This window comes from Malaclemys terrapin, chromosome 21 (genome assembly GCF_027887155.1).
Source record: "Malaclemys terrapin pileata isolate rMalTer1 chromosome 21, rMalTer1.hap1, whole genome shotgun sequence".
Classification (NCBI taxonomy): Eukaryota; Metazoa; Chordata; order Testudines; family Emydidae; genus Malaclemys; species Malaclemys terrapin.
In genome coordinates, this window is record NC_071525.1 from 16,048,318 (window position 1) to 16,058,446 (window position 10,129).

General features: G+C 54.0%; 1 protein-coding gene across 5 annotated transcripts; it reads left to right on the forward strand.

The window, feature by feature from the left end:
* The first annotated feature begins 2,776 nt into the window (after positions 1–2,776).
* On the forward strand, positions 2,777–9,911 carry LOC128826849 (CD276 antigen-like). Of its 5 annotated transcripts, XM_054010356.1 has the most exons (6): positions 2,777–3,835; positions 4,745–4,815; positions 6,859–7,206; positions 7,324–7,608; positions 8,038–8,174; positions 9,822–9,911. In XM_054010356.1, the coding sequence occupies exons 2-5, from the start codon at positions 4,749–4,751 to the stop codon at positions 8,145–8,147; spliced, it is 810 nt and encodes a 269-aa protein (XP_053866331.1). In that variant the 5' UTR covers positions 2,777–3,835; positions 4,745–4,748; the 3' UTR covers positions 8,148–8,174; positions 9,822–9,911. The 5 variants fall into 5 exon arrangements, 4 of the variants coding, with proteins under 4 accessions (XP_053866331.1, XP_053866329.1, XP_053866330.1 ...); XR_008442899.1 differs by lacking the exon at positions 8,038–8,174 and adding an exon at positions 8,586–8,760 and having other exon boundaries at positions 2,777–4,815; positions 9,822–9,902; XM_054010354.1 differs by having other exon boundaries at positions 2,777–4,815.
* Positions 9,912–10,129: the final 218 nt, after the last annotated feature.

Below are 10,129 nucleotides of genomic sequence, written 5' to 3' on the forward strand. Positions count from 1 at the left end.
TTAAACCAAAGCCGAGGTTCTCCCATACTCACTTGTCTCTAGGAGCTGGGACTCCGCATAAAATGTCAAATATCATCAGAGTTAGCGCTCTGGTGTGCAGGCCACCTGAGGATCAGCTCCTCCCCCCCCCAGCACCTCCCATCTGCCCGTGACCAGCTGTTCAGCGGTGTGCAGAGGGTGCTGGGGGAGGGGGAGGACGGGGCAAGCTCTGGGGAGGGCCGGGTTGGGAAGAGGCAGGCTCTGGGGCAGAGCAGGGGTCGAGCCCCCCCCCCGGAAATCAGAAAGTTGGTGCCTCTGTTAAAGAGATACTCACGTCCAGCTCTGTCAGACTGAGCTTTGCACTCAGGACTGGGAGGTTAATAGAGAACTGAGTTGTCAGAAGCAGGGTGGCTTTGGGGGTGGAGCAAAGAGCAAGACACATGACTCAAAGGGTTGCCAGCTAATATTGCATCAATAGCCCAAAGTTACTAGCCCAATCTATTTATGGAAACAGGGTGTTTTTTTAGCAACACTTTGGTCTATTTAACGGCACACAGGTTGTTTTGGTTGCCAGCGCTTGTCTCTCTCTTGTTTCCAACAGGGAGTAATATGGGACTGGACTAGGAACTGTGCTACAGAGAACGGAGAGGTGAGCGTAATTGTATGAATTAAGCGGCAAAGCCCAAGCAGATGGTGGAGAGCAGGACCGGCTCTACGCACCAGCGTTCCAAGCGGCACTTTTCAACGGGCGGCATTCCTCTGAGCTCAAGGATGGAGGGCTGGGTCTATAGCAGGCCTGGGTCCCCCCACTTACCACTGGGGAAGTGGATGGACAGTTAGCAATACTACAGCCTGAAAGGGGGCAGAACAGGGTGACACAACCAGAGGGACGTGACATGAAGAGGACACCACGGTCCCTGGAGTGATGCAGGTCTGGGAGCAGATGTGATGGTGGGTGAAGCACCATTGGGAGAGGGTGCACTGACCTGCGGAGCTAATCCCCAAGATGGCCAGCAGGAGGTGCCAGTGGTGAGTCACACCCCGTCACAGAGCCTTTTGTCCTTTTCTTTCCTTAGTCCATAGTTCTTGCATTTCCTTCACAAGTGCCCCCATGAGCACGCTTTTAAATTCTTGTCTACTTAAGATAGGGGTGGGCAAACTTTTGGCCCGAGGGCCACATCGGGGTTGTGCAACTGTATGGAGGCTGGGTAGGGAAGGCTGTGCCTCCCCAAACAGCCTGCCCCCTATCCGCCCCGTCCCACTTCCCGCCCCCGACTGCCCCCCTCAGAACCTCCAACCCATCCAACCCCCCTGTTCCTTGTCCCCTGACTGCACCCTCCCAGGACCCCCGCCCCCTATCCAACCGCCCTCTGTTCCTCGTCCCCTGACCACCCCCTCCTGGGACACCCCCGCCCCTAACTGCCCCCCGGGATCCCACCCCCTTATCCAACCCTCCCTGTCCCATGACTGCCCTCCCGACCCCTATCCACACATTCCCGCCCCCTGACAGGTCCCCCGGGACTCTCACTCCCAACCCTCCCTGTTTCCCATCCCCTGACCGCCCCCCCAGAACCTCCACCCCATCCAACTGCCCCCTCCTCCCTGACTGCCTCCCAGGACCCCCTGTTCCCTTACCCAACCCCCCAGGTCCCTGCCCCTTACCAGCAGCAGGAACTCGCAGCCGCGACACCCGGTCAGAGCTAGCTGCGCTCCTCACGCTGCCCAGCGGGAGCAGCGGGCCAGAGCTCGGCCCGTGCGGTGGCGTGGCTGCGGGGGCGGGGGGGCAGCAGGGGAGGGCCTAGAAACTAGACTCCCCGGCTGGGAGCTCTGGGATCGGGCAGGATGGTCCTGCGGGCCAGATGGGAGAGAGGCCGTAGTTTATCCACGTCTGATTTAAGAATATCTTAATATCCCCCTCCTTTGTCTTTTTAGAGCACGTTTTACTGCTTTGTCACTTCCAGCTATTCGGAGATGCGGGAACGTTATTTCACTTATGTCATTTCTGCTTTCCGGAGTCCCTGTTTCGTTGGGCCTTCTGCCTGACAAGGAATCAGAGCAAATTACAGCTGTAGCCAGCTGCACATCTCTAATCCAGGTTACGCCAACAGTATCCCCAGTAGTGCAGCTGCCAGGATGGTCACATAAGTCCATCGCCTTTTAGATTTCTGGACACCAAGGCTAGGAACACAAATGACTGTTCCCGCTCTACCCGTCCTGTTATCTCTGTGTCCATCTGTTCCGACGTCAGCCCCCTTCTGCTACAAACTTCCTGTCTTTATACCACCAGCCTGCTCCAGCCCAGCTGTGCTTCAGGATGAATTAAGACTGGGTCTCCTTCCAGGGGCAGCCAGGTAACATATTTGGCCTCCCAGGACCACATGAACCACTCCAGGGCCTGTGTGGAGCACTCAACCCATCACACCCCTTCATTCTCTTCCTGCAGATCCCCCCGCTGACCTCCCTTTGCTGTGATACCTGCAGTTCGGCTGCCAGTGCACTGAGCCCGCTGCCGATCACGCTGCCCAATAGTGTCTCCTGATCTGCTGCCTGTTGTCTTAGACGTAGGTTGTCAGCTCAGAGTCAGGACAGTCGTTTTGTTCAGTGGGGTCCTGGACCATGACTTCGGCTCCTGAGCACTACCGTAATACACCTAATAGATCATGTACAGTGCCTAGCACAGTGGAGTTCTGGTCCATGAGTCAGGTGCCTGAGCACTACCGTAATACACCTGATAGATAATAATTATTATAATGAATAATAATGTAAGCAGAGTCAGGATGAGGTCTACCCCAACATTTGGTGGTGAGCTGTGGAAAAGGACTTCAGGGGCTGATGTCATTTGCATGGACACACCCACCCTGCCTAGCATGAAGGGACTGCCTGCCAAATGGTCACTCTGGCTGCTGTGGGACCCCCAGTCTCTTTGTTTTCGGGGCAGGAGTAATAAAGTGTTGTTATCCTGGTTATGGAATCAAGGACGGTAGAACTGTACTTGGCATTTTATGACGGAGGGACTCGCCCTCAACTAAGTAGCTTTTGGTAGGCAGAGGACATGGATTCCAAAGGCTAGTGAAGGGGGAGAAGTATTGTGAGTAGTTGTTGGTTGCCTGTGAAGGTTCTAAACATCACTTTGATCTTTCTTTTTCTCAACTGTATAATAAGAGAGCTAATTTTGACTCTCTATTAGGAATCTTATTACATGTTGCAGAGCTCAAATCACTGATTAGTAGTGTCAAAGTTAGACTCAGGACTCATAGTTTGTCAGACCACTCTGTTTTATTAGCACAGCGCTCTGCTAATACATTCAGATAATGTGAGCCTCCATGCAAGATTCAAACAGTCTTATTTATACAGATAAAAGGGTGCGAACTAAACAAAGGGACAGAGAGAGCAAAATTGTAAAATATGCATGGAGCACAATATGCATATCCTGCTTTCTTATTAACTCTTATCGATCTAAGACTAATGCTTCACCAATTGCCCTTAAGTGGCAAGTTAAGCAGTTAATGTCTGCTTTCCTGCCCCCCTGGCTTGCAGCATTTCTCATTTCGACTTAAAGGTACATACAGCATTCTTTAATTCCTTCTATTTCTTTAATAGAATTCATTTCACTTTCACAGTAGGTGTAAGCATTAGACTTACTTTGGGTGAGTGGTTCTGAGTGCAACATTAGGGCCTCCCTGCTAACAGCTGAAATCACCGAGAGCTGTGTTAAGTGTGTGGGGGGGCTGGAGGCACATTTGTGAGCGGCTAGCAGGACGGCTAGCGGAGTGGTAGGGCTAGCAGGACGGCTGGTGGTGAAGACTGCAGCAGAACCCCGTGGAGAGGTGTGGTAACTGGCCGTTGACTGGAGCAGGTAAGCTGCCCCCATACCTTCCCCCCCCACTTCTACCCCCGCTGGGAGGTAAACTCTGCAGATGAATTTGTGAACTCTGAGGCTGCACTGACCAAGGACAGAAACTGTGGGAGGGGGTGACTGTTGGGTTGCTGGACTTGAGACCCTGAGGAGAAAAAGACACTGCCAAACTTACTTGGAGGTGGGTCTTTTGCTCATGGTTTGTGTTATGAATCCTGTTTGTGGTGTTTCCCCACATAATGCCGCATTGTTTCCCTCCTTTATTAAAAGGCTTTTGCTACACTCAGACTCCGTGCTTGCGAGAGGGGAAGTATTGCCTCTTAGAGGCACCCAGGGGGTGGTATGTAATTGTCCCAGGTCACTGGGTGGGGGCTTGAGCCGGTTTTGCATTGCGTTATTGAAACAGAACCCCTAGATACAGAACCGGTCCTTGTTGCTGCCAACTGTGACGGGCAGAAGGGTTACAATAATATACACCCTCTCTGATGGACACATCGCTGCTGCTCCACCTCAGACAATGAGCCCCAGCAGCCTGAATCTATCTCTGCACATGCAGATTTGTGGCAAAACTTCAGTGCTCTGGTCAGATCCCAGCTGGGGTCAATCGGCCGTCGCTCCATTGGGGTCAATGGGGAGCTTCCAATCTGAAAGTCAGGAAACAGGCTCCACAGCTTTTAATCTGGCCAGACAACAAGGGGACCCCGAAGGGACACGAATCCTACTGCAGGGCTCACCCCAGGCACGGCTGAGCACCCCGACCACCGGTGAAATCGGGGGGAGATGCGGGAGCCCATCTCCCACCTGGAGACGTTGGGAGCCCTCAGAACGGTTAGGCCAGCTGGTGTCGGTGCACTGGCTGGTCTCATTCATGCCCGGGTCTAGCCCACGAGTCTGGTGTTTGTCTTGCAGATGAATGTTGGTTCGCTCCTCTTCCCAGTCCATGCTGCTTCCCCTCTTGATTCTCAACTTTGCCGTGGCAGGTGAGTGACGTCGGGGCCCCAGTAATGGGGGGAGAGTGGCGTGTTTATACAGAGAGAGATTGTGGAGCTTGGGGAATGGGACAGTCTCTCGCTGTGTCTGGGCAGCGCCTGGCAAGATGGGGCCCAGATCTCACTTGGACTCCAGATGCTCCTGTGACATAAATAATAAATTACATCCATAATGCTACATTAGAGAACATTGTTAAGTTTGCAAAGTCGCACTCAAGGGGTATGAAATGCCAGAGTTAAGGTCACCCTGTGCAGCCATATCTCTGCCCCTTTGTGCATCTGAATCATGACACAGCCTTTAATGGCAGGATAAAGCACTGCCACTGGCCCCCTGCCTCATTCCACACACACGGTGACATGCTCACTTAATGGGCAGCTATTCAATACTTGGTTTAATCTTCCCTGGGCCAGGTGTGGCCCCAGGCCCGTTCCACTGCCGGCGACGCAAACCCTGCTCTGGAGACAGGATTGTTTACTTCCTCGTGGGCTTTTCTGTGGCGTTTCCTCACTGTAGCATCTCATTCCTTCGTTCACTGCATCTTCCCAACACCCCAGCAAGGTGCGGGGGTGGTGTCGTTATCTGCATTTTACAGCTCAGGCCCTGGGAGATCCAGGTGCACCGCTTTGGGGGCCCTCGTGTGAGACGCGGGGAGCTGAGCTTGCATTGCCGTTTTGGCCTGAGTGCCAAAAGACAGAACTGCAGCACTTCTCAAGCAGAATGTATGTTTTGCGGGGGGGAATTCTGTACGTGTGCAGTGGTGTAGAATTCCCCCAGGACTAACCATAGCAGGGTTTGATTGCTCCTTCCACTGAGCCTGAAGTAGGGAGCTTGGGGCAGCCACTGGCTTTAGCCAGTGATTATCTTTGGATCAAATATTCCACTGAGAGCAGCTGTCAGCACGTTCCACATAACAATATGTTCAAAGCACAGGTCCTATTGACTTCAATTGCAGCTGTGAGCTCTCAGCCCTTCTACAGATCAGGCCCCAGGCTCTCAAGTCAGGCATACAGAAAATCAGGAATGTGCAGTTATTGTCCAGCTGTGAAAATTTTGGTATAAGTGACATGCCCAGCATCACAGAGGAACTCGGTGGCAGAGGCAGGGATAGACTGCAGCTCTCTAGGGCAGCAACCAAACCATGAGACCCTCTTCCTGCAGTCTCCTACCCTGTTCATTAAACACCTCCCAACTTCTTCAAAAAAACGAGGCAGGGGTGCTAGAGGTGAGTCTCCTTCACTACACAACTGATTGATCCCCAGAGCAGGTCTCTCCCATGCATTGAATGAGGGGCAGACAGCACCGCAGACCTTCCATTGCTTTGTGTTCCAGCCCCGTACTCGGAGGCCTGACTGGAGGTTAATGCGAACAGCTGGGTGACCCTGACCTGCTCCGCCAGGGGCGGGTACCCTGAGACCTCCATGCTGTGGCTGGGCGGAGCTTGGAACAACATGCTGGTGGAGAGCGACACCAGCCTGTGGAGAGACCCCAGGGGTCTCTGTGATGTGAGCAGACGAATCCTCCTGCCCAGGGCAGGGGGCAACAACTACACCTGGGGCTCTGGGGAAAAAACAGCATGTGATTAAAGATTATCTAATAAAAGGACAGAGTTAAGGTTACACAGGCAACCTTAATGCAGGCATTTCCTAACTTCTGAGTGCTGAACTTTGCATCCATAACATCTTTGAATGTAGCTGTTTTGTGTGTAATAATAGTCACTGGTGAAAAAAGCACAAGGAGGTTTGGAAGGGGTCTAGCAGTTCAGCTTCACGGCATCTCACCAGCCACTCACAGATTGGGGTCAGGAAGGAAATTCCTCCTCTGAGCAAGTAATAACTGCCCACTGCAGGGTCATATGCCTCCTCTGAAGCATGGGTTTGGGATGTCGGTCTATATGGCCCTTGGGTCGGCACCAATCCAGGCTTCTCATCATGCAGCGCCCCCTGCTGCGAGAGGCCAGGATTGGAGTAACTTGTATTTGTCACACACACACACACAAGGAACCCACTGACTCCTGTGCTTTTTGCTCTGCACAGAAACCTCAGCACCAGATGTTGTAGCTCAGTTTGGGGGGGACGTCACCCTGAGCTGCCTCTTCCCGTCCCCGCCCGGGATGAACCTCCAGCGCCTGACCCTCACCTGGCAGAAGGAACGGGCGGGGGCAGAGGACCTGGTAGTTCATAGTTACTATTACGGGAAGGAGCAGCTGGAGAGACAGGACGAGGCTTATAGGAACCGGACCCAGCTGGATCCAGAGGGACTGGCCCGGGGGAACGCATCCGTGACACTGAGGGGCGTCCGCATCCAGGACGAGGGCGTCTATCTCTGCCACATCACCTCGGAGCAGGGCAAGATTTCAGAAAGGAGACAGGTTAAAGTGATGGGTAAGCAGGCCCCTCCTGGGGAGTGTGAGGCGCTATCCTGGCCCTGTTAAAATCAGTGGCCAAACTGCCTGTGACTCCCCTGGGGCTGTTCCATCCTTCCATTGCTTTGTGTTCCAGCCCCGTACTCGGAGGCCCGACTGGAGGTTAGCGTGAGCAGCCAGTTGACCCTGACCTGCTGTGCGGAGGGCGGGTACCCCGAGGCCTCTGTGCTGTGGCTGGACGGAGCCGGGAACAACGTTACGGTGGAGAGCGACACCAGGCTGCAGAGAGACCCCAGGGGACTCTGTGATGTGAGCAGCCGAATCCTCCTGCCCAGGGGAGAAAGCGGCAACTACACCTGCCTCCTGGAGAGCCCCGGACAGCCCCACGTCGTCCGACACCTGAGCGTCTCCTGCAGCCCAGGTACCCGGGCTGGAGAGGGCCCTGGTGCACGCGCCGACGGGATCGCTCAGACCTGCTGACTGCCCGGCGTGTGCCTGTCGTGTGTGGCTTTTTGGCCCCTCCTCCAGGGGATCCTCCCTCCCCTGCGCTCTATGGCGAAATCCCCATCTGATTGGCCGCCTTCCTCACTACTCCCCCTTTTTGGGGGGGAAGGGCAGCCAATTGGAGCTGCCTGATCCCTCCACATATTCTTAGGCCAGAAGGGATCCTGTGAGCACCTAGTGCGACCCCTGCAGTCCCCCGGCCATGGGACTGCCCTGAATTCATTCCTGTTTGAACCAGGGCAGCAGGCAGAGGTGAGGTGGGGGGGCAGTGGGTGGGCCCAAAGCAGAGGTGGGTGGAGCACAAGCCACAGATCTCCCAGCTCACCCCCATGTTCTCTTTCTACAGATAACTGTACTAACAACCCGTGCCTGCTTATCGCCCTGCCCCTGACAGTGCTGCTGGGTGTTCTGGGAATTGCCTGGTGCTTCCTAAGGCGTCGGTTCTCGCGGTGTTAGCTGCAAACATAGTGTGATCCACGTAATGTGAGCTGCTTCTCTGTGTCTCTGTCTCCTCACTGTCCGGGTGTACGTCCTTTGAGGCAGGGCCTGTCTCTCATAACAGGACGCTCGTGTGAGGCTGTAGAGAAACAACAGTCCTTAATAGAGACTGAGGCTCTGGTTCAGTGTGTGTTAGGTGTCATCTAGTGATAGTCCCTATAATAACCTACTACAGCTGCGGAGTGACTGCCTTATTTTCTTACATGGAGTGAAGTGCTAATTGGACTGACTGCTTTAGCTCCACACACAGGAAAACAGCCTTCTACCGTTGCCAGCTAGTGGAGTGACTCCCTTAGCTCCACCTAGAATATAAGTGTGCTAGCTAGACGTCCATGAGCCCCTCTGAAATCCCGGGTGCCTCTGGCTCTTTGAAAGATGCATTTTCTTTCTGCTCAGATAAATCCAGAGCTGCTAAAATCCATCCACGGGGAGCGCTCAGGTTTTGCTCCGTGTGTTGGGCGGCTGTATGACTTGATGAGCCTGCACATGTCCCAGCAGCCTTTGGCAAGTGTCCTGTTCATGTCGGACGTCTTCCAGGATAATCATGGCTTCCTAGCTCCCAGCAAGGCGGGTACGATGCTTCCCATGTAACAAGGGTCACGCACACGCGCACACACACACACACGCAAATGCGCAAAACGTTTCAGCCAAAACTTTTTTTCCAGTGAAACCCGCGGCTTCAGCAGCTGTCCGAGGTTTTGTGAACTCCGGCCGGTTTTGCTGACTTGTTTGTTTCAGGAAGAAACATAAAAAAATGGAAACGTCCCCTGTCTTTTTGGTTCACAACAACTTTCCCTTTCAAACCTTCCTTGTAGAAAACCCAGGTCCAAAACCAGCCCCAAGGAAACACTTTGAGTTTGTCTGAAGGTTTTAGATGCCAACACTATTTTTTTTTTTTTTACTTGTTGCAGAAAATTTCAAAACCGTTCGGTTCCCCCCCCAACTTGTCGAAATCGCCAAAAAACCCGTTATTTGTCCAGCTCTGCCTCTGTATGGGCCGCTTAACCCTTAGCGCACCAGGGAATATTGTACCAAGCCCTGGTGAGCTGCACTGAGGCCCGGAAGCCAGCTGGCCCTGTGCTGCGCTCTCGATCTCTCTTAGCGATGGAGCAGGGCTGTCTGTGAGGAAGGAGATTGCGTGGGTCCCATTTGCAGTTGCTTTGCAGCCATTTTATGCCAGCTGAGCTGCTGCCCGTGTCCGCTCCCCTGGGGACTACCCTGATCTGCCCCAGCCGTGCACCCTCCACCGGTGTAGGGAGCAAGGGGATATGAGGGGGTTTGCATGGCAGGGCAGAGGCGGGAAGGAGCGTGACCAGGGTGATTCTGCTCCCCTGCAAAGCCTCATAGGACCTGCTGAAGTAGGGAAGGGCAACTTAGAGCAGACTTCGCGGTTGCTGTAGTCTGCAACAGGGTTACCCCTGCTCTGGGGCCCTGCACTGGGGTGAAGCTGGTGTCCCTAGAGGAGTCAGAGTGGATGTGATGGTGGTGACGCTGGAGGTAGGATTAGAAATTCAACCCTCTCTGCTAAATGGGACTGAGCCCCCCATCTTGGTGCAAAGAGACACTTTGCCCCCCGGCTATTCCCTTCACATCACTTTAATACCTAGATCTTTTGTGGTTTCTCTTGAACAGGGTCGTTTCTGTGCCCCGGAGCTGTTTTGATCCGTGCGGGTGCCCCCAGCGACGTGGCAGCTAATGGAAACTAAAGTGCGGGGACATTACAATAAACGGACCTGTTTTCAGTGTAAAGCGACGTCTCTTCTTCACTGTGCGCTGACACAAATCCACAACCCCAGGCAGGCTCGACGTTGGGCCGCTGTAAATCTGCACGGCCCACCCGGCTGCAGCGAGTGACGGCAGCTGGGGATCTGCCCCCATTGGCTCCAGGGGAACGATGGCCGATCGAGGGCCACTGGGATCTGGCTCTGTTGAGTATATAA

Bases quoted from the DNA above. Each gene is read 5' to 3' on its own strand.
- LOC128826849 (XM_054010354.1), top strand. From the start codon at position 4,749: ATGTTGGTTCGCTCCTCTTCCCAGTCCATGCTGCTTCCCCTCTTGATT. The intron at 4,816-6,858 runs GTGAGTGACGTC...TGCTCTGCACAG, and splicing joins TCTCAACTTTGCCGTGGCAG to AAACCTCAGCACCAGATGTT. The intron at 7,609-8,037 runs GTACCCGGGCTG...CTCTTTCTACAG, and splicing joins GAGCGTCTCCTGCAGCCCAG to ATAACTGTACTAACAACCCG.